Source organism: Lolium rigidum, chromosome 1 (assembly GCF_022539505.1).
Source record: "Lolium rigidum isolate FL_2022 chromosome 1, APGP_CSIRO_Lrig_0.1, whole genome shotgun sequence".
NCBI classification, from domain to species: domain Eukaryota; kingdom Viridiplantae; phylum Streptophyta; class Magnoliopsida; order Poales; family Poaceae; genus Lolium; species Lolium rigidum.
In genome coordinates, this window is record NC_061508.1 from 126,411,980 (window position 1) to 126,438,960 (window position 26,981).

Consider the following 26,981-nt stretch of genomic DNA (forward strand, 5'->3'; position numbering starts at 1 on the left):
GTAATTTTTCATATTTTCCTAAAACACCAGAAATATTGTTCGGAAAGCTAAACGCGGACTTTTATTACCTGTACTGTTACCTATTCAAAGTCGAGTTACGGCGGATTGTCAATTTGTCCTTTGATGAAAGCCTCCGGTGTTTCCACTTGAATAATATCAACATCAACATTATAAGAATCACCCGAGATATAATGCTTGAGTCTTTGTCCATTCACCACTTGCGTAGCATTGCCTTGGAGAGAGCTAATTTTAATTGCTCCTGAACGATACACCTCCTCAACAACATATGGTCCTTCCCATTTCGAGAGTAATTTCCCTGCAAAGAATCTGAGATGAGACCGATACAATAGGACTTTATCCCCAATATTAAACTCTCTTTTGATAATCCTTCTATCATGCCATTTCTTAACTTTCTCCTTAAAGAGTTTAGCATTTTCATAAGCCTCACTTCTCCATTCATCTAGAGAACTTAATTGCAGCAACCTCTTATTACCGGCTAGTTTCGGATCTTTATTTAGTTCTCTAACAACCCAATAAGCTTTGTGCTCTAGTTCTAGAGGTAAATGACAAGCTTTTCCATAAACCATTTTATAAGGTGACATTCCCATAGGATTTTTATAAGCAGTTCTATAAGCCCATAGTGCTTCCTTCAATTTACTAGCCCAATTCTTTCTAGATTTATTAACGGTCTTTCCCAAAATAGATTTAATCTCTCTATTTGATAATTCTACTTGACCACTAGTTTGAGGGTGATAAGCGGAAGCAATTCTATGATTAATACCATACTTAGCAAGAGTTTTTCTAAAACCTCCATGAATAAAATGAGAACCTCCATCAGTCATAATATATCTAGGTACTCCAAATCTAGGAAAAATAATATCTAAAAGCATTTTTTAAAGAAGTCTCACCATCAGCACTTTTTGTGGGTATAGCTTCTACCCATTTGGTAACATAATCAACAGCGACAAGTATATGAGTGTTACCTTCTGAAGAAGGGAAAGGACCCATGAAGTCGAATCCACAACAATCGAATGGTTCAATAACAAGAGTATAATTCATAGGCATTTCATTGCGTCTAGAAATATTACCAACTCTTTGACATTCATCACAAGATAAGATAAACTTCCTTGCATCTTTGAAAAGTGTTGGCCAATAAAAGCCTGATTGTAGAACCTTTTGTGCGGTTCTATCTCCAGCGTGATGTCCTCCATAAACACTCCCATGACATTTACTCAATATCTCCTGTTGTTCATATTCAGGAACACATCTTCGCATAATACCGTCTACTCCTTCTTTATATAAGTGTGGGTCATCCCAAAAATAATGCCTCAAGTCATAAAAGAATTTCCTCCTTTGCTGGAGCTGAAAAGGTTGGAGGCAAATACTTCGAAACAATAAAGTTAGCATAATCGAGCATACCAAGGGCTCTCTCGCGAGCTCACCTTTATTACAACCAATTGTTCATTTGGAAAACTATCATTAACAGAACAGGATCATAAGCAAAATTTTCCAATCTAGACAAATTATCAGCAACAAGATTATCGGCACCTTTCCTATCTATAATATGTAAATCAAATTCTTGCAAAAGAAGTACCCATCTAATAAGCCTTGGCTTAGCATCTTTCTTTGTCATAAGGTATCTAATTGCAGCATGATCAGTATGAATCGTGACTTTTGAATCAACAATATAGGGTCTAAACTTGTCACAAGCAAAGACTACAGCTAACAATTCCTTTTCAGTTGTAGCATAATTTCTTTCAGCAGCATCATGAGTCTTACTAGCATAATGAATAACATTTAATTTTTTATCTACTCGCTGTCCAAGGACAACGCCTACAGCAAAATCACTAGCATCACACATAATTTCAAAAGGCAAATTCCAATCAGGAGGTTCAACTACGAGGAGCGGTTGTTAAGGCTTTCTTTAGAGTTTCAAAAGTTTCCTTACAATCATCATCAAAAACAAAAGGTACATCTTTTTGAAGAAGATTAGTAAGAGGCTTTGAAATTTTAGAGAAATCTTTAATAAATCTCCTATAAAACCCAACATGACCAAGAACACTACGAATACCTTTAACATCCCTCGGATAGGGCATCTTCTCAATTGCTTCAACTTTAGCTCTATCAACTTCAATACCTCTCTCGGAAATTTTATGTCCCAATACAATTCCTTCATTAACCATAAAGTGGCATTTCTCCCAATTAAGAACAAGGTTAGTTTCTTCACATCTCCGCAAAACTTTATCGAGGTTTCGCAAGCAATTATCAAAAGAATTCCCATAGACAGAAAAATCATCCATGAACACCTCTACAATACTCTCGCAAAAGCCATGAAAAATAGCAGACATGCATCTTTGAAAAGTAGCAGGAGCATTACATAAACCAAAAGGCATACGCCTATAAGCATAAGTTCCATAAGGACAAGTGAAAGTGGTTTTCTCTTGATCTTTAGCTTTAACAGCAATTTGTGGAAACCCAGAATAACCATCAAGAAAGCAAAAGTGAGTATTTTTAGACAATCTTTCTAGCATTTGATCAATAAAGGGTAAAGGGTAATGATCTTTCTTAGTAACTTTATTAACTTTTCGAAAATCAATGCACATTTTATACCCTACAACTACTCTTTGAGGGATGAGCTCATCATTATCATTAGGCACAACAGTCATTCCTCCTTTCTTAGGAACACCATGCACAGGACTAACCCATCTACTATCAGCAATAGGATATATAATACCTGCTTCAAGAAGTTTTAATACCTCATTCCTTACCACTTCCTTCATTTTCGGAATTAGACGACGTTGATGTTCAACAACAGGCTTTGCATCATCTTCCATATTAATAGCATGTTGGCAAATAGAAGGAGAAATCCCCTTCAAATCATCAAGAGTGTAGCCAATAGCTCCTCGGTGTTTCTTCAATATTTCCAATAACCTTTCTTCCTCAATCTCTGAAAGCTTAGAACTAATAATAACAGGATATATTTTCTTATCATCAATATGAGCATATTTAAGATTATCGGGTAAAGGCTTTAAATCAAAAACAGGATCTTCCTTTGGTGGCGGTGTTGTACCCAAATCTTCTACCGGTAAATCATGCTTGAGAATAGGTTGGCGAAGAAAAATTTCCTCAAGCTCATCTCTTTCTTTCCTAAAAACTTCACTCTCGCTATTCTCCAAATGTTGCTTTGCAAAGGATTATTAGGAACAAGAACAATAGATGCACACTGCTCCATTTTAAAATCATCACTAGGCAAATCAGCTTTATAAGGAATTTTGGTAAATTTAGAGAAGTTAAACTCATAAGATTCACCAGCAAATTTAGTCAAAATTTTCTCTTTCTTGCAATCTATAATAGCTCCACAAGTATTTAGAAAAGGTCTACCAAAAATGATAGGACAATAATCACTAGCGGCAGAACCAAGTACCAAAAAGTCAGCAGGATATCTAATCTTACCACATAGAACTTCCACATCTCGAACAATACCAATTGGAGAAATAGTTTATCTATTAGCCAGCTGAATAACCACATCAATATCTTCAAGTTCACAAGAATCAATTTCGTGCATAATCTCCGTGTAAAGCTCATAAGGAATAGCACTAACACTTGCACCAATATCACATAAACCATAATAGCAATGATCACCAATTCTAACGAGATAGCATAGGAACACTAACTTGTTTGGGTTTATTAGGATGTGAAACAATATTAGAAGCATCTTCACGAGAAAATAATATGACCATCCTCCACATTTTCGGTCACAAGATCTTTAACTATTGCAACAACGAGGTTCAACCTTAATTTGTTCTTCGGGTTCTATAGGTTTCTTTTCACTTTTATTAACCGCACTAGATATGACAGAGTACTCCCTCATTTTAGCAGGGAAAGGAGTTTTTTCAATATAAGCTTCAGGAATAACATGATCAGCAGTTTCAATCACTACACATTTGTTTACAGATGAATCAATTTTATCTTTATACGGTTCATGATACTTATCAAAATTCTTCTTAGGCAATTCATAATGAGAGGCAAAAGCTTTGTAAAGATTTGCAACAACTTGAGAATCAAGACCATATGTAGCACTCATATTACGAAATTTATCACTATCCATAAAGGCTTCAATGCATTTATAATCATAAATTATACTCGATTCTCTATCTTTGTCGTTCTCCCATCCTTCGGTATTTTCTTGGATCCGATCAAGAAGGTCCCTTTTAAACTCTTCTTTGTTGCGTGTAAATGATCCGGAACAAGAAGTATCCGGCAAGGTCTTGTCTTGAAAAGAAAGTCTTGCATAGAAATTATCAATAATAACATTACTAGGAAGCTCATGAATGGGGCATTTGAGCATTAAAGACTTCAATCTCCCCCAAGCTTGGGCAATACTCTCTCCATCATGAGGCCAGAAATTATATATGCGGTTCCGATCTTTGTGAATTTCACTTGGAGGATGGAATTTAGAATAAAATAAAGGCACAATGTCCTCCCAATCAAGAGAATCACCATTCTTCAGCAATTTATACCAATGCGCCGCTTTACCAGACAGCGATATAGTGAATAGTTTCTTTCTAACTTCATTCATAGCAATACCTGCACATTTAAATAACCCGCATAATTCATGTAAAAACAGTAAATGATCACCAGGATGAACAGTTCCATCCCCTTCATAGCGGTTATCCATAACACGTTCAATAATTTTCATAGGTATTTTATATGGTATCACTTCCTCACTCGGCGCTTCATCCACTACCGTTGCGGTAGTAGTAGATTTCCCAAATAGAAATTGAAGAGAAGATCTCTCCATAATGACTTATAGCGACGAGCAGAAATAAAATCAGCACAAACGATAAAGGTTTTCCTTACCAATTCCACTTACCAATAGCGCTTCACTCCCCGACAACGGCGCCGGAAAATAGTCTTGATGACCCACAAGTATAGGGGGTGTATCGTAGTATCTTTGATAAGTAAGAATGTCGATCCCAACGAGGAGCAGAAGGTGTTGACAAGCAGTTTCGATGAAGGATTCACTGTAAATGCTCTCAAACAAGTATTCAGGGGGTTTTGATATAGCAGATAAATAAAGTACGAATAAATAAAATGCGAGAGAAATAATTGCAGCGAGTGGCCCAATCCTTTTTAGCACAAAGGACAAGCCGGTTTGTTTACTTATAATGACCAAACGTTCTTGAGGACACACGGGGATTTTAGTCTAGTGCTTTCGCTTCATACAGCTAGTTAATCTTCATTGTTTTGATAAGTGTTGTGTGGGTGAACCTATGCTAATGCACCGCCCTTCCTAGGACTAATACATACTTGTGATTATACCCCTTGCAAGCATCCGTAACTACAAGAAAGTAATTAAGATAAATCTAACCACGACCTTAAACTACGAGATCCTGCGATCCCTTTTGCATCGATATACTAACGGGGGCTCGGGTTTCGTCACTCCGGCAACCCCGCAATTAGCAACCGAATACAAGATGCACTCCCCTAGGCCCATAAATGGTGAAGTATCGTGTAGTCGACGTTCACACGACACCACTAGAAGAATGACACCACAACTTAAATATCATAACATTGAATATTACTCAACCATAGTTCACTACTAACATTTAGACTTCACCCATGTCCTCAAGAACTAAACGAACTACTCGAAGAAAAGGATGAATGGGGGCGGAAAGACCGCGGATGAGATGATCAACAAAACTTACCCGATACCCCATTGGAGGGGTTGGGTAGCTTTCTTCACTGGGGAAGCACACCGCTTTGGGTTTCTTGCTAATCCCCAGCTTCTTCAAGAGATTCATGTCTTGGTTCGTGATCTTGGACCTTTCCCGCTCCGCGGTTCCTAGATCCGCGGCAGCCATTGATGATTCTGGCGTGGTGTGCCTGGTCAAGCGACGCGGTGGCATCAACAATGGCGGAGGAATGCAGCTGCGAAGGGATGAGCTCTGAGAGTTGTGGGGCGCAGGAGGAAGTTTTGCAGGTAGAAGCAGGGGAACGGCGCGAGCGGAAGTGCTCGAGGTAGAAGAAGGAGATCTTATATAGAGGTGTGGTGAAGCGGCGGACCGTTGGATGGAAAAGTATGCGGCAGATGATAACCACGTGGAGACGAGGGTAAAACAGTATTTTAACATTGAGAAGTTACGGTACGTGCGCCAGAAAAAGCGGAGGACGTGTGTCCACCACTAGAACGACGTGCCAAGATAATGGTTACTTAGGACCCACAAGGCAGTGAGAGAAGCGGTCATCGCATATTTCCAAAACAGAAATCGTGGCTATCATCAGCAACGACGTCATCAAGGTAAAAGAAAAGCTCGACTATGAAGCTTGGAAAGTTTATCGACAACGCAAGATTATTTCGGGAGCCTTTGATCAAATACAAGTTTTTGCCCAAACGCTCGGGGGCTACGCTGCAAAAGAGAAAAATTCGAGTATGACAAGATAGAATTGAAGAGAGCCTATGACCAAATGCAAGCATTTGTTCATAGCCTCGGGGGCTACTCCCATCGGGAGCGCTGATCGCGCACCCGATAAATAGAAAAATATCGAGAAGGATTGTAAATATAGCGGCAAAGGATACTAATCTTTGGAGCCTACACCCAAGCACAAGTCCTTGGCTGTAGCCTCGGGGGCTACTCCCATCGGGAACGCTGTTCGCGTGCCCGATGAATTTTCATTAAAAGAAAGAAGTAGGAGTGAGTATATTTCGAGTTACACAGATAACTCTACATATACTCCCATCGGGAGGACAAAATAAGTCATCAAATATGACTCGATAAAATGTGCTATTCCAGCAGCCGAAAAGCACTCGACAAAATATTTCTCAGAGCGCTAAAAGTCGCGAATAAATCTCCGAATGCCGCAAAACTTTGCGAAGGTAAGACCCCGGATCCGTTACGAGCGGCGTGGCACCGTCTCCGACGGCGGATTGCTACTATTTTCCGTATCAACGAGATACGAAGAAAAATCCTAATGGACGCGTTAGGTACCCGATAAAATATGACCGGGACTCGACGGAATGGTAAGACCTTAAGCGGCACCCGTCGAAGTTTACACCGGTATCCCGAGATCATGTCCGGGGACGTGATTTTGAAGTAGGTTTTTGCGGATTGCCACTAGAGCGAGTTAACTAGTACCTGATCCGTCAGATGAACTAGCCCCAATTACCGTTATCCCTGTACAAAATAGTGTTTGCATATCGAAAGATTATGTAATGAGTAAAATTGGAGATTTTCCCTGATTCTTCGATTCAAGAAAAATCTCGGGGGCTACTGACATAGGCATCCCTAATGGGCCTGCCAAAGATGGTACCCGGGGTTTAATCAAAGCCCAAGACTCGAAGAATAAGAAGACTTGGAAGCCCATTTAGTGTTAAGGAAAGATAGTTTGTATTAGGAAAGATAGAGATTTGTAATCTTACGGGTTGGGTACGAAACCCTCCCGAACTACGTAACTTGTGTACTACGAAACCCTCGGCTCCGCCTCCTATATAAGGGGGAGTCGAGGGACAAAGAAAGGACCGAATTTACTGTCAACATAACCCTAGTTTTCATAATCGTCGAGTACTTTTCGCCTGAACCTTCGAGATCTACTTGCCCTCTACTTCTAGCAAAACCCTAGTCTACAATCTGTAGGCATTGACAAATTAATCCTTTGTCAACGAGACATCATATGGAACATGATCAGAGGTGATATGATGATGAATAACAATCTGAACATAAACCTTGGTTCAACGGTTTCACTCAATAGCATCAATAACAAGTAGAAATTAACACCGGGAAAGTTTCCCTTATCAAACAATCAAGATCCAACCCAAATCGTTACAGCGGTGACGAGGTGCAGCGGTGGTGATGGCGGTGTAGATGGTGGAGATGATGATGATGATGATGGAGATGATGTCCAGCTCGATGACGATGGCGATGGCGTCGATTTCCCTCTCGAGGGGAATTTCCCCGGCGGATTCCTGCCCGCCGGAGAGCTCTTTTCTCTCTAGTGTTCTCCGCCCCGCAGAGGCGGCTGTAACTCTTCCCGAGGTACCCTCTGTGGCTTAGGTTTTCGGGACGAAGGAGTACGCGAAGAAAAGGAGGCGAGAGGGGCTGTGGGGCCCCCTCCTCATAGGGCGGCGCGGCCAGGCCTTGGGCCGCGCCGGCCTATGGGGTGGGCCCACCTCGGGTCCCCTCTTCTCCCCCTTCTGGCTCCCTCCGTCATCTGGAAAAATAGGATTTTTGGTATAATTTCCTTCCACAGTTGATCTTCCGAAATATTGCGTTCTGACGGTGCTTTTTCCAGCAGAATCCTGGCTCCGGTGCTCGATCCTCCAATAATCATGAAATATGCAAAATAGATGAAATAACATAAGTATTGTATCCAAATATGAAATATATCAATGAATAACAACAAATTATGATATAAAATAGTGATGCAAATTGGACGTATCACGGTGCCACAAACGGGCAGCACCTCCGTACTCGGTCACACGTACGGTGTTGATGAAGACGACGTCCTCCTCCCTGTTCCAGCGGGCAGCGGAAGTAGTAGATCCTCCTCGGAATCCCGGCAGCACGACGGCGTGGTGGCGGTGGTGGTGGAGAACTCCGGCAGGGCTTCGCCTATGCGCTGCGGGAGTATTATGTGGAGGAGGAGCGCTAGGGTTTGGGGAGGGACTAGGGTTTGGGGCGCCGGCCACTTGGGGGCTGCGGCCAGGGAGGCTTGGTGTGGCCGGCCCCCTCCCCTTGCTCCTCATTATATAGGTGGAAGCCCTAAGAGTTGTAGTCCAAGTCTTCGAATAAGACCCCAACACCAAAACTTGCCTTTGGTGGGAAACCTACTCAAGATGGGAGTCCTACTCAAGGTGGGACTCCCACCTTTCCTTGGAGGGGGGTGGCCGGCCACCTTAGGTGGAGTCCACCTGGGACTCCTCCCCCTTAGGGTTGGCCGGCCATGCTAGTGGAGTCCCTCCGGGACTCCGCCTTACATAGTGATTTCTTCCGGACTTTTCTAGAACCTTCCATAAATGCACCGGATCATTTTCAAACTTATAAAATGACTTCCTATATATGAATCTTATTCTCCGGACCATTCCAGAACTCCTCGTGATGTCCTGGATCCCATCCGAGACTCCGAACAAAACTTCGAACTCCATTCCATATTCCATATCTACTCAAACGACATCAAACCTTAAGTGTGTCACCCTACGGTTCGCGAACTATGCAGACATGGTTGAGTCTTCTCTCCGACCAATAACCAATAGCGGGATCTGGAGATCCATAATGGCTCCCACATATTCAACGATGACTTAGTGATCGATTGAACCATTTACATACGATACCGATTCCCTTTGTCACGCGATATTTTACTTGTCTGAGGTTTGATCATCGGTATCACGATACCTTATTCAACCTCGTCTCTGACAAGTACTCTTTACTCGTACCGTGGTATGTGGTCTCTTATGAACCATTCATATGCTTGCAAGCTAATTAGACGACATTCCACCGAGAGGGCCCAGAGTATATCTATCCGTCATCGGGATGGACAAATCCCACTCGTTGATCCATATGCCTCAACTCATACTTTCCGAATACCTAATCCCACCTTTATAACCACCCATTTACGCAGTGGCGTTTGATGTAATCAAAGTACCCTTCCGGCATAAGTGATTTATATGATCTCATGGTCGAAAGGACTAGGTAACTATGAAACGAGAGCTTATAGCAAATGAACTTAATGACGTGATCTTATGCTACGCTTAATTGGGTGTGTCCATTACATCATTCACATAATGACATAACCTTGTTATTAATAACATCCAATGTTCATGATCACGAAACTATGATCATCTATTAATCAACAAGCTAGTTATACAAGAGGCTTACTAGGGACTTCTTGTTGTTTACATAACACACATGTATCAATGTTTCGGTTAATACAATTATAGCATGGTATATAAACATTTATCATAAACACAAAGATATATAATAACCATTTTATTATTGCCTCTTGGGCATATCATCAACAGTCTCCCACTTGCACTAGAGTCAATAATCTAGATTACATTGTAAGGTACCTAACACCCATGGCATTCTGGTGTTGGTCATGCTTTGCCATAGGGAGAGCTTTAGTCAACGGATCTGCTACATTCAGATCAGTGTGTACTTTGTAAATCTTTACTTCTCCATCTTCGATGTACTCGCGAATCGAATGAAAACGCAGCTTGATATGCTTCAGCTTCTTGTGTGACCTTGGTTCTTGTGCATTGGCGATGGCACCCATGTTGTCACAATAAATGACTAGTGGGTCCAATGCACTAGGAACCACACCAAACTCAACAATGAACCTATTCATCCATACCGCTTCTGATGAAGCCTCCGAAACCGCTATGTATTCTGATTCAGTTGAAGACTTCGCCACCGTGCACTGCTTGGAGCTGCACTAGCTTACTGCAGCACCATTCAATATAAACACGTACCCAGACTGAGACTTAGAGTCACCAGGATCGGTGTTCCAACTTGCGTCGGTGTAACTGGTTACAACGAGCTCTTGGTCACCGCCATAACAAAGAAACATATCCTTAGTTCTTTTCAAGTACTTCAGGATATTCTTGACCGCTGTCCAGTGTTCCATTCCTGGATCACTTTGATATCTGCTAGTCAAACCAACAGTATGTGCTATATCCGGTCTAGTACACAGCATGACATACATGATAGAGCCTACTGCCGAGGCATAGGGGATCTGATTCATCCTCTCTCTTCCTTCTTCTGCCGTAGCCGGACCTTGAGTCTTACTCAAGACCTTACCTGGCAACATCGGTAAAAACCCTTTCTTACTTTCATCCATTCTAAATTTCTTTAGAATCTTGTCCAGGTATGTACTATGTGAAAGCCCTATTAGGCGTCTTGATCTATCTCTATAAATCTTGATGCCTAACATGTACGACACCCATGAAGGTCGAGCTTGGACAATGACGAACACCAGAGGAACGCGACAAGGTACCTGCAACGCTGTATCTCCAAACGCGATGCTCTCAACAGAGTGACGATGTTGAGAACATCGCCATCGCGCCCTCCTAACATAGGTTTTCACCCCGGAGACCTCCACTAACCTCCACTAAACCTGTATGTAGGAAGTAGTAATTTCGGCAAAGGAGATTATGGGCCAACTGCTGAGCAGCAAACTCCAAAAGTAGCCCATGTACAAACAGAGAGACTGATAGGTGGCCCACACAAAACTGGTAAGAAGATGCTCAGCAGTTGAGTAATTCAAATGGATTAGATGAGAAATAAAGCCCAAATCGCCGTATCAATCCTCTCCATCCCCAGCGCCGCCGCCGCTGCCTCCTCTCCCACCTTCGCCGGCGCCGGCGCCGACTGGCGGCGGCCTCCTTCTCGGCGAAGTGAAGTAATCCCTCGCGAACCCCTCGCCTGTTGGCTTCTTTACTTCTCTTCCGGGCGGCCGAGCTGCTGTTGGTAAGCAGAAGCAGCCCCATGCCCTGATTGATTTCGCATTGGCAGGTGGCGGCGGTCGATGAGGAGTTGCTGCTCTCCTTCTTCTCTCTGTGGGATTTCTAGAGCGGCGTGGAGGCACGCGTTGGCCGGCACTCTGAGTCTGAGCGGCAACCACCACCACCAGCGCAGCCTGCGATACCTCCCCCTCAGGCCTCCGACGCCGCCCATTGCCCTTAGCCTTGCTGAGCGCTTATTCTCTTCCTCCTCCTCCTCCAAGCGCACCACCAAGAGATCCGCCACGAAGAAGGGCGCCCCGATGGACTCTGCCAGCGGCGAACCGTTCTATGTCGTCCGCAAGGGCGACGTCATCGGCATCTACAAGAACCTCGCCGACTGCCAAGCGCAAGTCAGCAATTCGGTAAACATCTTTTTTTCTGCTTCGTTTTACCATTTTTTACCTTTCAACTTGTGGTACGTTAAGCATCCAGTGTCTATTTTATGTCCATTCAACGTTTCCCTTGAAAAACCCTAAACCTGCTAACTCGTGAAAAAAACTCCACCGAATGCAGCATCATCAGCAGACAGATATACACATGATAACGGTACCTCTCTAATGGTCTTCCTGGAATAAGAAAATATAGACAATGCCATTATAGTTTTATCTCACAATTGTGTGGGCTGCAGCTCACATGATTGCTAAAAAACCACTGGGTTTTCAATTGCTGCAAAATTCAGTTGTCTGTGGTACCAAATAGGCAATTGCACAATAAAATAACTTCTTATTGCCATGTCAATACACATTACTTATGTGAAACATATCTTGGTAGGTCTGTGATCCTTCTGTGACTGTGTACAAAGGCTATTCCTTGCGTAAAGATACAGAGGAGTATCTTGCTGCGCGTGGGTTAAAGAATGCTATGTATTCCATTAATGCAGCAGACGCAAAAGATGAATTGTTTGATGATCTGGCTCCCTGCCCTTTCCAGGTAAAATTTTGCTTCATAGTTATATTTTCAGTTGTTTTACCTGATATGATGTTCGTTACATATGCCAATGTTTGTATAGACTTTTGATCCCTTTTTGGCTTACCTATGGAAGCTATCTTGATGCTCTGTGTTCTAGTTTATTTTGCAATCACTTTGCAATATGTGATGGTACTGATGTTACCACTTTTAGTTAGACTTGCGTTTTATGTACTCGCTGCCCCCAATTTCTGTAGACATGGTATTAGTTGTAATAGAAAGCAATCATCACTAAAATACTAATTTGTAATTTTGATATAGTATATACTCCGTATTCCCTTATCTTGATTGGTAACTGCCCATAATTCCCAGGGCATTTTTTTTTTGCTCGAACACAGTTCCAAGGCTATTTACCTTGACAGTTGAGATGATCTTCTATGTTATATCCTCAAAGGGTGGTTGCATTACTACTTGTGCATTTTCCCATAGACTTTCTTGTAGATTGTTCATTGTGCCACTTTTGGTTTCAGCAACCGGATGGTAATGCAACCTCTACTCTGAAAAGGCTACAAGAGACGGTGAGTAGCGATTTGTTCCCCTCTCCAAGCTAAGCATGAATGTATGCTGCGTTGATGAAGTGTTCTGTACCTTTAATGTGTTTGCCACCGATGATTATTTGCTGAAGGAAACCGGACCGTCGAAGAAGCATCCCAAAGTTGCTGAACAGGAACCATTACCTGACAGCCATGTGAGTATGAATGCGATGTTCTAACCGCCAACAATGCATGTTCCTCCTGTCTTACTTGGTTTTGGGTTGCAGTTAGATTTATAATTAACATGCATATTTGCAATTTGTCTTCACTATGAGGAAATGTTGACCTTTTCTCACCTCTGGACCTGGTCTTTACAGCTGTCCTGTATTCTTGAATTTGATGGTGCTTGTAAAGGAAATCCTGGGAAATCAGGTGCCGGTGTAGTAGTAAGGCGGCCTGATGGATCTCTGGTATGTATGACAACTAGTACTGTGCTGGTTTGTTTTCTTAGTCTTCACTTACCGCGGCCAGCTGATGATGGCTATTTCTAATCTTTCAACTGAAGATTGCTCATCTACGTGAGGGTTTGGGTGTTGTAACAAATAACGCTGCTGAGTATCGTGCATTGCTCTTGGGCCTGAGATATGCTGCTAAGAAGGGATTCAAGTATATTCGTGCCCAAGGAGATTCGAAGCTTGTCTGTTACCAGGTTTGTGGTTATACCTTTCCTACTTTGCACTTGCAGCCTTTTGTGTTCTTCCATTGAACGATCAATAGGTAACTGCTTGTTGTGTATTTCAGTCTGACTCTTCACAGTGCAGTTCATTCCGACTCTTTAGAGTGCACTAAAACATTAAATATGTGGACAAATAAAAAAATTAGAATATTCTGTGCTTCTTTTCTCCTTAAATTATATCCGACCATCCATGGTCCTCAGTTTATCCTCACGAAAGGAACTTTTTATCCAATGATACATCATCTATTAACACGTTTACAGGTTTTTGATTAAGGCATAACTGGATTAGAACCTGATTGTCAATGGCATACAAAATCTGGTGAAAACTAATAAGTGCTCTTTGAAGAGTTCCTCTAGTGTATAAGAGGAAGAATGGCTAATGTTTGGGGCAGCAGCTATGTTCTGTCTTAGGGTTAGGGTTTCTTACAGACCAGCCTCAGCTTATGTACCATCACAGATCACTTGGGCTAATGGGCCACATGGGCCAAAATTGGTAGCCAGATGCAGCCCATATACTGTCCAACACTCCCCCTCAAGATGGGTGATAGATATCTATCATCCCCATCTTGTCACAAGCTCGATCAAACTCCTTGGCAGCCAAACCTTTTGTTAGACAATCAACGATCTGCTGCCCTATGCTCACATAGTTGATCTTGATAATCCCAGCATCTAGCTTCTCTTTAATGAAGAATATATCAATTTCAATGTGCTTTGTCCTATCACGGTGGACTAGATTGTTTGCTATGCATATTGCTGATTTATTATCACACCATACGTTCAAGTGTCCACCTTTTAAGATCTTCAACTCACTCACAAGGTTTCTTACCCATAGCATCTCACTTAATTCTGGAGACATGGCTCTGTACAGGCTCGTTGATCTTGATACTACAAGTTGTTTTTTTGCTTCTCCATGCTACCAAGTTTCCCCCAACAAATACACAATAATCACAGATTGACCTCTAAACAGCTTGCCCCGGCATCACTATAACCATTAACTGTTAGATGTCTATTTGCTTTAAACCATAATCCTTTTTCTGGACTTCCTTATAAATATCTTAGGATTCGATGAACAACGTCCATGTGTCCATTTCGTGGCTCATGCATATATCTGCTAACTACGCCAACTGCATATGCAATATCTGGTCTTGTGTGACACAAGTATAACAATCTCCCTACCACTTTCTGATATCCCTCCTTGTCTATAAGTTCGTCACATTGAGCTGTTACCTTTTGATTTTGATCCATGGGTGTTCGAGATCACCACATTTCATCATCCCCATATCATTGACAAGTTCCAAGATATACTTGCGTTGTGATAAAACTATTCCCTTCTTGGACCTTGCCACCTCTATTCCAACAAAGTATCTAAGTTGCTCCAGATCTTTGACTTCAAAGGCTTGGCTTAAACAATTATTTACCCTTGTTATTTCTGCTACATCATCTCCTGTGATTATAATGTCATCCACGTAGACTGCTAGAATTGTTATTTTTTATTTGAATGTCTATAGAATACAATGTGGTCCCCACTACACTGTCCATACCCCATCTCGTACACACCTCTTCTAAATCGATCAAACCAAGCTCTAGGAGATTGTTTTAATCCATAGAGTGACTTCTTTAGCCTGCACACCTAGGCCCGGAGGAATCTCCATGTAAACTTCTTGTAGATCACCATGTAAGATCGCATATTTTACATCCAGCTAGTGTAATGGCCATCCAAAGTTTGTTGCACATGAGATCAGGACCCTTACTGTATTCATCTTTGCCACATGTGCAAATGTTTCATCGTAGTCAATTCCATACGTTAGCTATCAATCTCGCTTTGTACATCTCTATCTTTCCTTCGGAGCTTTGTTTTACAATATAGACCCATTTACAATTGACTGCATTGTTCATGGTGCTCCACCAGTTCTTCTATCCTCGGTCTCCGTGAGTACACACGAAGATCTTGGTCTTCATTTAGCTTTGGCCAACTTCTAGCATGTGGCAATTCTGGTACAACAAGTGGTATAGACCCAACAATCAAAGGTTGTTGAGGTTGTTGTTGCTCCACTTGAGGAGAGCTATTGTTGCTTGCACTGCTGCCACACTCTCCCCTTCTTGACCAATAATATTCAGTGGCTGATCAAGCCCTTCAAATATAGCGACCATATCTTTTTTTTCACCATAAAAGGGGTTAGATTCCTAGAAAGTAACATCAAGACTTACAAATCTGTGCCGCTCAGAGGGACTCCAATATCCTCATTGTCGATAGCCAATGAAGATGCACTTAATAGCTCTAGGGTCAAGTTTTGTCACCAAGGGCCTGTGATCACGAACAAAGCAAGTGCAGCCAAACACCTCGGGAGGAACCACAAACTTGTTCTCTCCTAGTAATAGTTCATAAGGAGATTTCATATATAGTATTCTTGAGGGCATGCGATTGATAAGAAACGTAGCAGTCATCCCCACCTCACTCTAGAGGAAATGTGAGACATTTATGGTATACATCAATGATTGAGCCACTTCTAAAATGTGGCGGTTCTTCTTCTCTGCCACTCCACTTTGAAGTGGAGTGTCTGGACAAGATGTGTGATGTAGAATACCATGATTAGATAGGAACCCACCAAATTTCTTGTTAATATATTCTATCCCATTATCTGATATGAGCATTTGGACCTGCTTGAACTAGGATTTAACATATGCATGGAAATTCTGGAAGCAAGAAAGCACTTCATCCTTATGCTTCATAAGGTACACCTAAGTCATTCAAGAATAACAATCAATGAATGTCACAAAATACTTCATCCCACTTATAGAGGAAATAGGACATGTCCACACATCAGAATGCACAAGCATAAACGGGGATATACTTCTGAGCCCCTTACTCACATTGGTGTTTCTAGTATGTTTAGCATACTCACATGCTTCACACTTAAGATTATTCTTATCAACTTCACTCCATTTGGAAAGACTTTAGTCATTTTATCAAAAGCAACATGTCCCATTATACAATGATGCATCATAGAAATTTTCTCCTTCTCCAGCAGTGCTGCAACTAGTGCTGAACCTCCTAGCTTGCATGATTCATCACGGTCCATGTACCAAAGGCCTTTATGCCTGGTCCGGTTCCAATCTTCCTTCCACTCAGCCTCTCCTGCATAAAGAATACGCATCTATCAACGATTACACGACAATCCATTTGATTAACTAGTGCACTTGGAGAGAGTAAATTCACAGGAAATGTACGTGTAGGACTGATGATAGCTTGATATTTCTCGTGCACTGAACAACGAACTCCAGTTCCTTAAATTGTCTGGGCTGGTCTAAATTGTTTTTTGATTCATTGGAGAGGCTGGTTTATATGATTCTAACTCTAAAAATGCTACCAGCAACATGTTTGGAGGCTCCAGAGTCTAGTATCCATTCTGAATTTAATATATGCATAGCTATAGAGGCACTTTCAGTCTTACCTTCATCCGAATAGACAAAGTGGACAAAGTGCCCAAAACTTGCATCTCCATGGCTGTCATGTTTGCTCTAACACTCACTTGATGGTTGGAATACCTTGCATTCCTGCCTCTTAACTCCCCTGAAATTTCCTCAGTCATACCCCTTCCATAGCCATGTCTTAGAGCAAGACAGTTATGACTTAGATGCCCTTTTATTCCACAATTGTGGCAATCATGTGTCTCCTCTGCATAAGCTTGTGGCAATCATGTGATACCTGGAGAGAGTGTTGTCCTTGTGGTGGCTGACTTCCGCTTTCGACTTCATGTCCAGCGGAATAAGGGTGCGAAAGTCGGTAGAAGTGGTGGAAGCTCAAGGGGGAGGTAGCTCAGGCGTTCAAGGAGAGGGTCATTAAGGAGGGCCCTTGGGAGGAAGGAGGCGATGCGGACAATATGTGGATGAAGATGACGACATGTATTCGTAAGGTGGCCTCAGAGGAGTTTGGAGTGTCCAGGGGAAGTAGAAGCAAAGTTAGGGATACATGGTGGTGGAACACTGATGTCCAGAAGGCTATTAAGGAGAAGAAAGATTGTTTCAGACGCCAACATGGAGAAGTACAAGTTGACAAAGAAGGCCGCAAAGCGAGTTGTGAGTGAAGCAAGGGGTCAGGCGTATGAGGACCTCTACCAGCGGTTAGGCACGAAGGAAGACGAAAATGACATCTATAGGATGGCCAAGATTCGAGAGAGGAAGACGAGGGATGTTGACCAAGTCAAATGCATCAAGGACGGAGCAGACCTGGTGAAGGACAAGGAGATTAAGCATAGATGGCGGGAGTACTTCGATGGGCTGTTCAATGGGGAGACCGAGAGCTCTACCATTGAACTGGACAACTCCTTTGATGATACAGTAGGCGTTTTGTGCGGCGAATCCAGGAGTCTAAGGTCAAGGAGGCGTTGAGAAGGATGAAGGGAGGCAAGGCAATGGGCCCTGATTGTATTCCCATTGAGGTGTGGAGAGGCCTCGGAGACAGCGATAGTATGGCTAACTAAGCTCTTCAACTCCATTTTTCGGGCAAACAAGATCCCAGAAGAATGGAGACGCAGTATATTAGTACCAATCTTCAAGTACAAAGAAGATGTTCAAAGTTGTACTAACTACCGTGGAATTAAGCTTATGAGCCATACAATGAAGCTATGGGAGAGTCATTGAGCACCGTTTAAGACGAATGACAAGCGTGACCAAAAATCAGTTTGGTTTCATGCCTGGGAGGTCGACCATGAAAGCCATCTTCTTGGTACGACAACTCATGGAGAGATACAAGGAGCAAAAGAACTTGCGTATGGTGTTCATTGACTTGGAGAAGACCTACCATAAGATACCGCGACACGTCATGTGGTGGGCCTTAGAGAAACACAAAGCCCCAGCTAAGTACATTACCCTCATCAAGGACATGTACTATAATATTGTGACAAGTGTTCGAACAAGAGACGGCGATACCGATGATTTCCCGATTAAAATAGGACTAAACCAGAGGTCAGCTTTGATTTATTTGTTTTGGTGATGGATGAGGTCACAAGGGATATACAAGGAGATATCCCATGGTGTATGCTTTTTGCGGATGATGTGGTCCTAATCGATGATAGTCAAACGGGGTCAATAGGAAGTTAGAACTATGGAGACAAACCTTGGAATCGAAAGGTTTTAGACTTGTAGAACTAAAACTGAGTACATGATGTGTGGTCCTAGTACTACTAGGCATGAGGAGGAGGAGGTTAGCCTGGATGGGCAGGTGGTGCCTTAGAAGGACACCTTTCGATACTTGGGGTCAATCCTACACAAGGATGGGGATATTGATGAAGATGTGAACCACCGGATCAAAGCCGGATGGATGAAGTCCCGCCAAGCTTCTGGCATTCTTTGTGATAAGAAAGTGGCACAACAGCTAAAAGGTAAGTTCTATAGGACGGCGGTTCGACCCGCAATGTTGTATGGCGCTGAGTGTTGGCCGACTAAAAGACGGCATGTTCAACAGTTAGGGTGGCGGAGATGCGCATGTTGAGATGGATGTGTGGCCACACGAGGAAGGACCGAGTCCGGAATGATGATATACGAGATAGAGTTGGGGTAGCACCGATTGCAGAGAAGCTTGTCCAACATCGTCTAAAATGGTTTGGGCATATTCAGCGCAGGCCTCCAGAAGCTCCCGTGCATAGTGGACGGGTAAAGCATGCTGATAATGTCAAGAGAGGACAGGGTAGACCAAACTTGACATGTGAGGAATCCGTAAAGAGAGATCTGAATGACTGAAGTATCACCAAAGAACGAGCCATGAAAAGAGCCGCGTGGAAGCTTGCTATCCATGTGCCCGAACGAAGAACTATGAGTTGGTTATGAGATCTTGCCCCTTAGAGAAGCCACAACAGGAGCACCATCATCCTCACCCTATTTGTCGCCGGCGCAGCCACCACCGCCGCCGGTGGCTCTGATACCATGTAGAAGAGGAAGAGTGGCTAACCTTTAGTGCAGCAGCCAGCAGCTGCTACGTTTTGTCTTAGGGTTTCTTAGAGACCAGCCTCAGATTATATACCATTCCATGTTACTTGAGCTAACGTGCCACATGAGCCAGAATAGGTAGCCAGACTCCTAGATAGGATGCAGCCCATATATTGTCCAACATCTAGCAACTGGCTGCTCTATCAATTTTGAACTCTAACTAACACATTCAACTTCTGGAACAGGTTCAAGATATCTGGCGTGTTAAGCATGATAATATGGCTGACTTGTGCAAGCAAGTCAAGGAACTGAAGAGAAGTTTTATTCAGTTCCAGCTCAACCATGTTTTGAGGGTATGTATCACGTCTTTTCATTACCTTTTGATCTTGTACAGATTCACCTTGCACCAGCCAGCTTTAGGTTCTGGTGTATGAATGCTTCATACCATATTGCATACTTCTCCTCGTGGTACAAAAGTCTGCAGTGGTGCGTAATAACTATTTTGAGAAGCAGCAACAACAAGACCCTTGTTTGGGCAATTCGTCATTAATCTCTGCATTGTCTCAAGTCAATACTAACTGCTACTTCACATATTTATTGCTTATGTCTAATATATTTGTAAACATTTAGACTGACATCTCCCTGCATTTGTAATATGAGTACCTTCATTTAAGTTCTCCAAAGTCAGTAACTTACATTTTCCTGGAGTTTTTGTCTGAATATCAGCCATTTGAATACCATTTCAGTTAGTGTTTGTTATGTCAGTATGGGCATGCTTGACTTGGGTCGCTTCTATTGCATAATGATTTGGTTTCCCACTCTCTCGGAACAGCTACCTGCTGAAACTTTGGGTCCCTTCACTCGTATTTGCTTTTTTTTTTTTTTTGCAATGCAGGAATTTAATGCCGATGCTGATGCCCAAGCTAACTTTGCTGTTGAGCTTCCTGGTATGGAACCGTTCTCAGAATCTCTCTTGCGAACTACTAATAGTATCTATGTGCAACACCTGATATCTTGTTCTCTACAGTTGGTGAAATTCAAGAGCAGTCAAACTTCCCATGCTAGTGGTTGTGCTTCATACCAGTCTGTGTATGGCTCCACTTTTTTCAGCGACTGAAGCTATGTAACATTTGCTTGTTTCACGTTGACAGAAACAAGAGTGACCGAGGCGGATTTGGGATGTTTGGATAAAAAGTCCAAGCCGAGGAAACGTGTGTAGATTTTTGGATGGTGTGGAGCTAGCTTGAGTAACATAGCACTAGTCTCTACCAGCTTATGATATTACGTGGACTCGATACTGTAGTAGCGAAATGAATTGATGCTGCCCCTGCTAAGGGAAATATGACACTGCGCTGCTATTTGTCTGTCTTACTGTACCACTATAAAAGACCTTTAATGTTGTTCAGGGTTGTTGTACTGCGCGTTAGGCTTGCAAAAGCGGGATCCTGCTTGTCCCAAAAACACAATAATTAGTACAAATTGTACAATGGACTTCAATTCCACATCTAGCTCAACTGCTCTATTAGGAAATGAGTCTGCCCCAAACCCTGCAGCTTGCATCCCTACTGCGCATCCACAGCTTTTCTCAGTAAAACAGGGGTAGTGTTTCTCGGCTCAATTGATCATGGAATGGAACCATGGACCACAGGATCAGTACACGAGTTAAGGGCAAGTGCAAAGAGAGGTCTTTGCCCAAAGTTTCATGATGGCAACATACATGAGATCGCTGCAGCACGTACACGGCAACACCAATATACATGAGATCGCTGCAGCAGGTACTCCAACATGATTCAAATGTGTCCAAGCGCTGAACCAGCTATTGGTGTTGCCGTCTACAGCTCGTTTGTTACGACAGTCGATTGATGTGTTTAGAGTTAAGAGATGCAAAAAAAAAAAAAAGCTGATCGATGCGTTTAGACTTTAGAGATGCAAAAATAAAAAATATTAGTGTTGACAGTGGGATTTGAACCCACGCCCTTTCGGACCAGAACCTTAATCTGGCGCCTTAGACCAACTCGGCCATATCAACTTGTTGATTTCGTTCACATTTATAGCTAAATAATTAAAACGTCCACCTAATAAGTGTTTGTATTCCTTTTTGTGAAGCATATGTAATCATCAATTCTAAAGGGCATGAAGGAAAACAAATATTCTGGTAGTAAGTTTGAAATAATATTATACTATGTCATCGCTCGAGTCTTGTCATTGCATGTAATTGTTTTCATGAATAAATGATAAGCTTTATGCCCCATGCATGAAAAACATGTCAAGTGCATATTATTGTACTCCCTCCGTTCCATAAATTTGAACTAAAACCACGACAATAACTATTAAACGGAAAAACACATGTTAAGCAATGGGACTTGATTTTTAGGACACATAAATGGTTCTTTGGAGATGGACATTTGCAAACAAGTGTAGAAACTCGATCATGCACATGTGTGATACGTTCACATTTTCAAGTATCTTTTGGTGCTTGAGTTTATCCGGCCGGTGCAGGTGTACCCGTGTGTGACTTGGTAAAATGCTTTTATAAACAAAGATGATAAAGTTTGTTTTATTAAAGCAAAAAATCACTATATCCAAAACCTGTCAACCAGTGTAGAAAAACTATCGCATGACAAAACGAAATAGTGAAGTACGTGAAGAACTACAAAAAACAATAAATGAATGAAACAAATAAAAGTGGACTTTTTTTTCCAAAAAGGTTAAGAACAAATGGTTGATAAAGCCTGGAACCAATGTCAACCGCTCTAAGAAAGCATTCCGCGCCAAGGCGGGACCAAATTAAGTATCGTTGCTTATTAATAGGAGGACACACTAAAAGCCATGAGAGGGCTGCTTGGCGCTATACCAAGGAGGGCAAGAGGAGATGTGCACGCCCTAGCTGCTCCTCCACCTCATCGCCCACTCTTGCATAGATAATAAGGTTTACCGTATGCGAAGGCCATTTCAGCCATGTATAATAATCTATTCTGTAATAGTGATACATGGTGTGTCTGTTTACCTTTGATTTGCGTTTACATGTATGCATAAGTGTTTCCTTGTCACTATATTAATTTGGTCGTGTGTCTTTATTTATAAAATGGGATGAAGATCTCTTTCTACCTCAAATCATATTTTCGCTACGGTCATCTTCAAAGCATTTGGTATAATTTAATGACTCGTGATTTGTATCTTATTAGGTATTTCATGGTAAAATTTCAATACACTATCTCTATGCAAAATGTAGTGTCTATTTGTTTTGGTAAAACTCGTCCCTAATAAATCTGATCAGGTGTATAGAAAAGATGAAGATTAACATATCAAATCAGTATTGTTAGAACCAAGATACAATGTAATTAATTACATGTTGCATGAAAAAGTTTCTTTGGTCGTTAAGAATAACTCATCCCTTCATTTAAGAATTAAAAATCATATTTATGATCGAGTGTTAATTTTTTTAAATAGATATGGACATAGTCAATGATGTCACCTACAGGCTTGCAAAATCCCAATACGAGAAGTCGGCTACACAAAAAATGAAAAATTCTAATAATTTTTTTTGAACAATCAGAGGGGTCAAAGAGACCCCGGTGGAGCTATCATTGCATAAACACGTGGCTGATATAATTTACAGAGAGGCCCTTTACATCACTCGCACTAAGAACCTGGGATTTGAAGATAAGGCCCCTCAATCTTACAGAAACCACCCTAGGACTAAAGATAAAAAAGCAATCAGGTCCTAAGGCTTCTCCGCCACACGTTGCCGGCGACCTCAAAGCGTCTCCGCCAAGATCAGAGAGCAGCTCGCTCGATGACTCCGCTCCGGCGACCAGACCTATCCACCGGCCACATCCAGGATCCCGGGGACGCACCACTTGGTACCCTGGAGGCGTCGAGCACCGGCAGAAGGATGAGATGGCCTCCTTACTGGAGGTTGCAGATGGGCCGCAACTACGGCCAATGATCACAGCGACGACCGTCGCTGTGTGTTGCGCGCAGGAAGAAGCTCCGAAGCAGCAAGAACCTCCCCGCCACCAACCTTGAAGAGCTCCGCTACCTCCTCCGCCACCACGACGACGAGAGGCACAACAGAGATGAAGAAGATCATGACGGAGAAACTCTTGGCGGCGCTTATTGAAGAAGATCTCGCCGGATCTGCAGCTCCCACCACACCACCCCACCTTGGAGGGTCGTCGGAATGCCTCACCGGAGAGCATCCGATGCCTCGCCAGGACACCGGAGTAACCATCTTCCCTGGCATAAAGCCAGACTCCACCAGAAAAGAGAAACAAGGGGAAGAAGGAGCAAAGAGAGCCAAAGCTTCTCCTTGCCATGGATCCGGCCTGGAGAAGTCAGCATAGGAGCTAAACTCCACCTCACCCCCACCAAGAATGGCAAGAGGAGGAAGAAGAACGGCTCCAGATCTGACCTTAGATTTATTCGCCGGGGAGGAAACTAAGGCAAAGAAACCTACAGCTACTAGGAGCCAGACCTCTCTCCCACCCAGCACCGGCCACCATGGCCGCCGGCGGCGAGGGGGAGAGAGGCCGGCGATGGATTCACAGGCAGGGGTCAAGGACGAGAAGATCCACAAGGGTAAACTCCACGGTGGGTACTGTAGCAGGCTGAGAGCTCTAGCCTAATAAAATTAGGAAATCTGAAAATACGCATAGTTAGTATTCACATTTTTGTTCGCTTTGTGTAACCCACAATATATAGTATTTGAATTTGATATTTTGCGCATCGTTTGAAGGATACATCATTAGCCACATCAGATTTTTTATTTTTAAAAAATAAACCTCATAAATATTATTTTAAAATTTAAAACAATAATAGGATCACAGGAGCCTCAGAGCCAAAATATTCTCAAAAATGTCCTTGGTTCCCAATATCGAGCGATCCCTTCATTTTAGAGAAGTACAAAACCAAATTTATGAGTTTCAAGAAAAATCTAGACAGTCAATGCAAGCATAAAAATAGCAATGTGGAATTCTTTGTATTATGGACTACACAAAAAAAAAATCTGATGAAATATGAAAATATACCTTCCGAGATCCACACATTTGTTTTTTGTGTAGCTCAGAATATGAAGTATCTAAAATTAGTATTCAGCAAGTCTATGAGATGGATCATTAATTGGCTACATCATTTTTCTTTCAATTTTGTTTGAAGCTGCTAATGTATTTTTATACAACGAGAGATCACCAGTGTCCGGGAGCCAAAACTCTCCACTCATATAATTGACCGTTGTAAATTATATATATATTTCCGATATGTTGAGTCAAAATTTATGAAGTTTGATTTTCACCAAAACTAATATTGCATTGTATTTTTTAAATGAACATTGCACTGAATTTTTTACATGATTATTGCACTGTATTTTTTGGCAGGGAGTATGTCTTTCGTAGCTTTTTTTTTTGGAGTGTTGGAAATTTGTAGATACTCTCGTGAAAACAGAAATGAATCTTGCGGCTGTTGAGCCCATGTCGCTGGACATGAGACCCTGGGAAGAAAACAGGGCGATGCATGCTGCCTCGGGATGACTGACTGATGAAGTGATGAAGCGCAGAGCCACAGATGCGCTGCATGCACGTCGACACGTCCTCGTGCACGGCGGCAGCGCGAGGGCGTTACACATGTACACGACTTCATGTGTAGCCTGCCAAGAAGGGGGCTTTGGTTACGTCAGGATACGCACACTGCGTTACAATGCATCCCTGTGTGGTCTGCCATGTCATCTCGTCGTAGTCGTCGACCTTGTCATTGGCGTCAATTTTCTTAACGGAGAAGCAATTGGCCAACATAACACCATTATCACATGTAAAATACGGAGAAGCGATTGACCAACATAACACCATTATCACATGTAAAATGCCCGACCGATGGATGGATCGATCAATGGATCGACGTAGCAACACATAACATGTTACACCATATGTGCACATCGATCCGCTGTACATCCGATCTCATCGACCGATGATCTCACTAGCAGCATTGCACTGAGACTAGACTGACGACTATCCTCCTCCCACGCACAAATATATCATATACACACACATGCACACCTGCCTGCCCACCAATATTTACTCTACACTGCAACGACGGAAGAGAAAAAAAGGACTTGAGGTAGTACCAAACTAGCCCGCTATCTACAGCAGCTGCGACGGTAACAACGGGGTAGAGACGAACGATGCTGTATGTATAACACTAGCTTATGACTGTCACTTGTTTGTATTCTCGGAACGGAGCTCACCATGCGGGCTGCTGCAGCCGCTGGTGCGGGACGGCGCAGGCCGCAGCCGAGGTGGAAGCGGCGGCCACCATGTCCGGCGCGACGGAGAGGTCCCAGATGCTGATCCCGCCGCCGGCCTCGTCGAGCACTTCGAGGGGCACCTCCTGGAAGCCCTCCAGCCCGAAGTCCTCCGCCTTGGGCAGGCGCGTGACGTACGCCTCGAAGTCCTCCGCCGCCTCCGAGGACGGCTGCTGCATCCAGGCGCTGCAGTCCACCACATCAGTCGGAGTAGACGCCGTGGAGTTGGAGTTGTTGGAGGAGGAGCAGCAGGGCGTCCCCGGCGCTTCGACCGGAGGCGGGAGCTGCTGCAGCGGCATCGGCTGCGGCTGCGCTTGGGCGCGCGTCAGCTGCTGGGCGAGGTTGAGCCTGGCGCAGTCGCCGTAGAGCGCCCTGGCCGCGGCGTCGTAGGCGCGTGCGGCGTCGAGCGCGCTGCCGAAGGTGCCGAGCCAGAGCCGCGCGCCGCGGTTGGGCTCGCGGATCTCGGCGACCCACTTGCCCCAGGTGCGCTGGCGCACGCCGCGGAAGGGGCACTGCTGGTTGTCCGGCCCGCCCTTGCCCTTCATGCACCCCTTGCGCGACCGCCGCAGCGGGCAGCACTTCTTCTGCTTCGTCGTCGGCATCACCGCCTGCTGCTGCTGCTGCGCCCCGGCCGGCTCCATTGATGATGATGGCGGGTTGGTCGATGTTCGATGTATCTGCTGGCTGGCTGGCATAGCCGGGAGGCATTTATAGGGCTTGAAGGGAAAAGCGACGACGGCGGTGAGGCGACGTGTAGGGGAGCGCTCCCACGCGTGCGCCAAGTAAGGAATCCGCGCGACACGAAGGGGTGGGGCCGGGAGGGCAGGACACATGGTCGACGCCGTGGGCTCCACGAGTCTCCGCGCCGGTGAACACGTGGCGGATACCTGTCGGCAAAGGGCAAACGCGCACAGCTTTTTATCTGAGCGACGTCCATGCCTAGGTCAGCGAGCCGGACGCTCGGGATATAGATTTGGACGAGGAGCGTCGTCTATCTTCTCCATGTCGCACGCCAAACATGTGTGTATATCCATCCGGCTCCGGCGTGCGCGTTCGCTGAGTCGGCTCCAAATCGGCAAATATCCTATG

General features: G+C 43.5%; 2 protein-coding genes and 1 non-coding gene across 3 annotated transcripts; 1 reads left to right on the top strand and 2 right to left on the bottom strand.

Annotated features, from left to right (window-relative positions):
* The first annotated feature begins 11,520 nt into the window (after positions 1-11,520).
* Positions 11,521-20,941, top strand: LOC124681947. Its single transcript, XM_047216721.1, has 9 exons — positions 11,521-11,859; positions 12,269-12,427; positions 12,934-12,981; positions 13,089-13,151; positions 13,314-13,406; positions 13,502-13,645; positions 19,843-19,950; positions 20,493-20,544; positions 20,625-20,941. Exons 1-9 carry the CDS (start codon positions 11,521-11,523, stop codon positions 20,660-20,662), a joined length of 1,044 nt encoding a protein of 347 aa, XP_047072677.1. The 3' UTR covers positions 20,663-20,941.
* Positions 20,942-21,545: 604 nt separating this feature from the next.
* Positions 21,546-21,626, bottom strand: TRNAL-AAG. Its single transcript has one exon. It is a non-coding gene; the product is annotated as a tRNA-Leu (tRNA).
* A 4,032-nt stretch (positions 21,627-25,658) lies between these two features.
* LOC124681957 (dehydration-responsive element-binding protein 2C-like) lies at positions 25,659-26,532 on the bottom strand. Its single transcript, XM_047216730.1, has one exon. It carries the CDS (start codon positions 26,492-26,494, stop codon positions 25,832-25,834), a length of 663 nt encoding a protein of 220 aa, XP_047072686.1. The 5' UTR covers positions 26,495-26,532; the 3' UTR covers positions 25,659-25,831.
* Between the last annotated feature and the right edge of the window lie 449 nt (positions 26,533-26,981).

Excerpts from the sequence above, each read along its gene's own strand:
- LOC124681947 (XM_047216721.1), top strand. The coding sequence starts at position 11,521 with ATGAGGAGTTGCTGCTCTCCTTCTTCTCTCTGTGGGATTTCTAGAGCG. Across the intron at positions 12,982-13,088 it reads TGAAAAGGCTACAAGAGACG|GAAACCGGACCGTCGAAGAA; the intron begins GTGAGTAGCGAT and ends TATTTGCTGAAG. Across the intron at positions 13,646-19,842 it reads CGAAGCTTGTCTGTTACCAG|GTTCAAGATATCTGGCGTGT; the intron begins GTTTGTGGTTAT and ends CTTCTGGAACAG.
- LOC124681957 (XM_047216730.1), bottom strand. The coding sequence starts at position 26,494 with ATGCCGACGACGAAGCAGAAGAAGTGCTGCCCGCTGCGGCGGTCGCGC.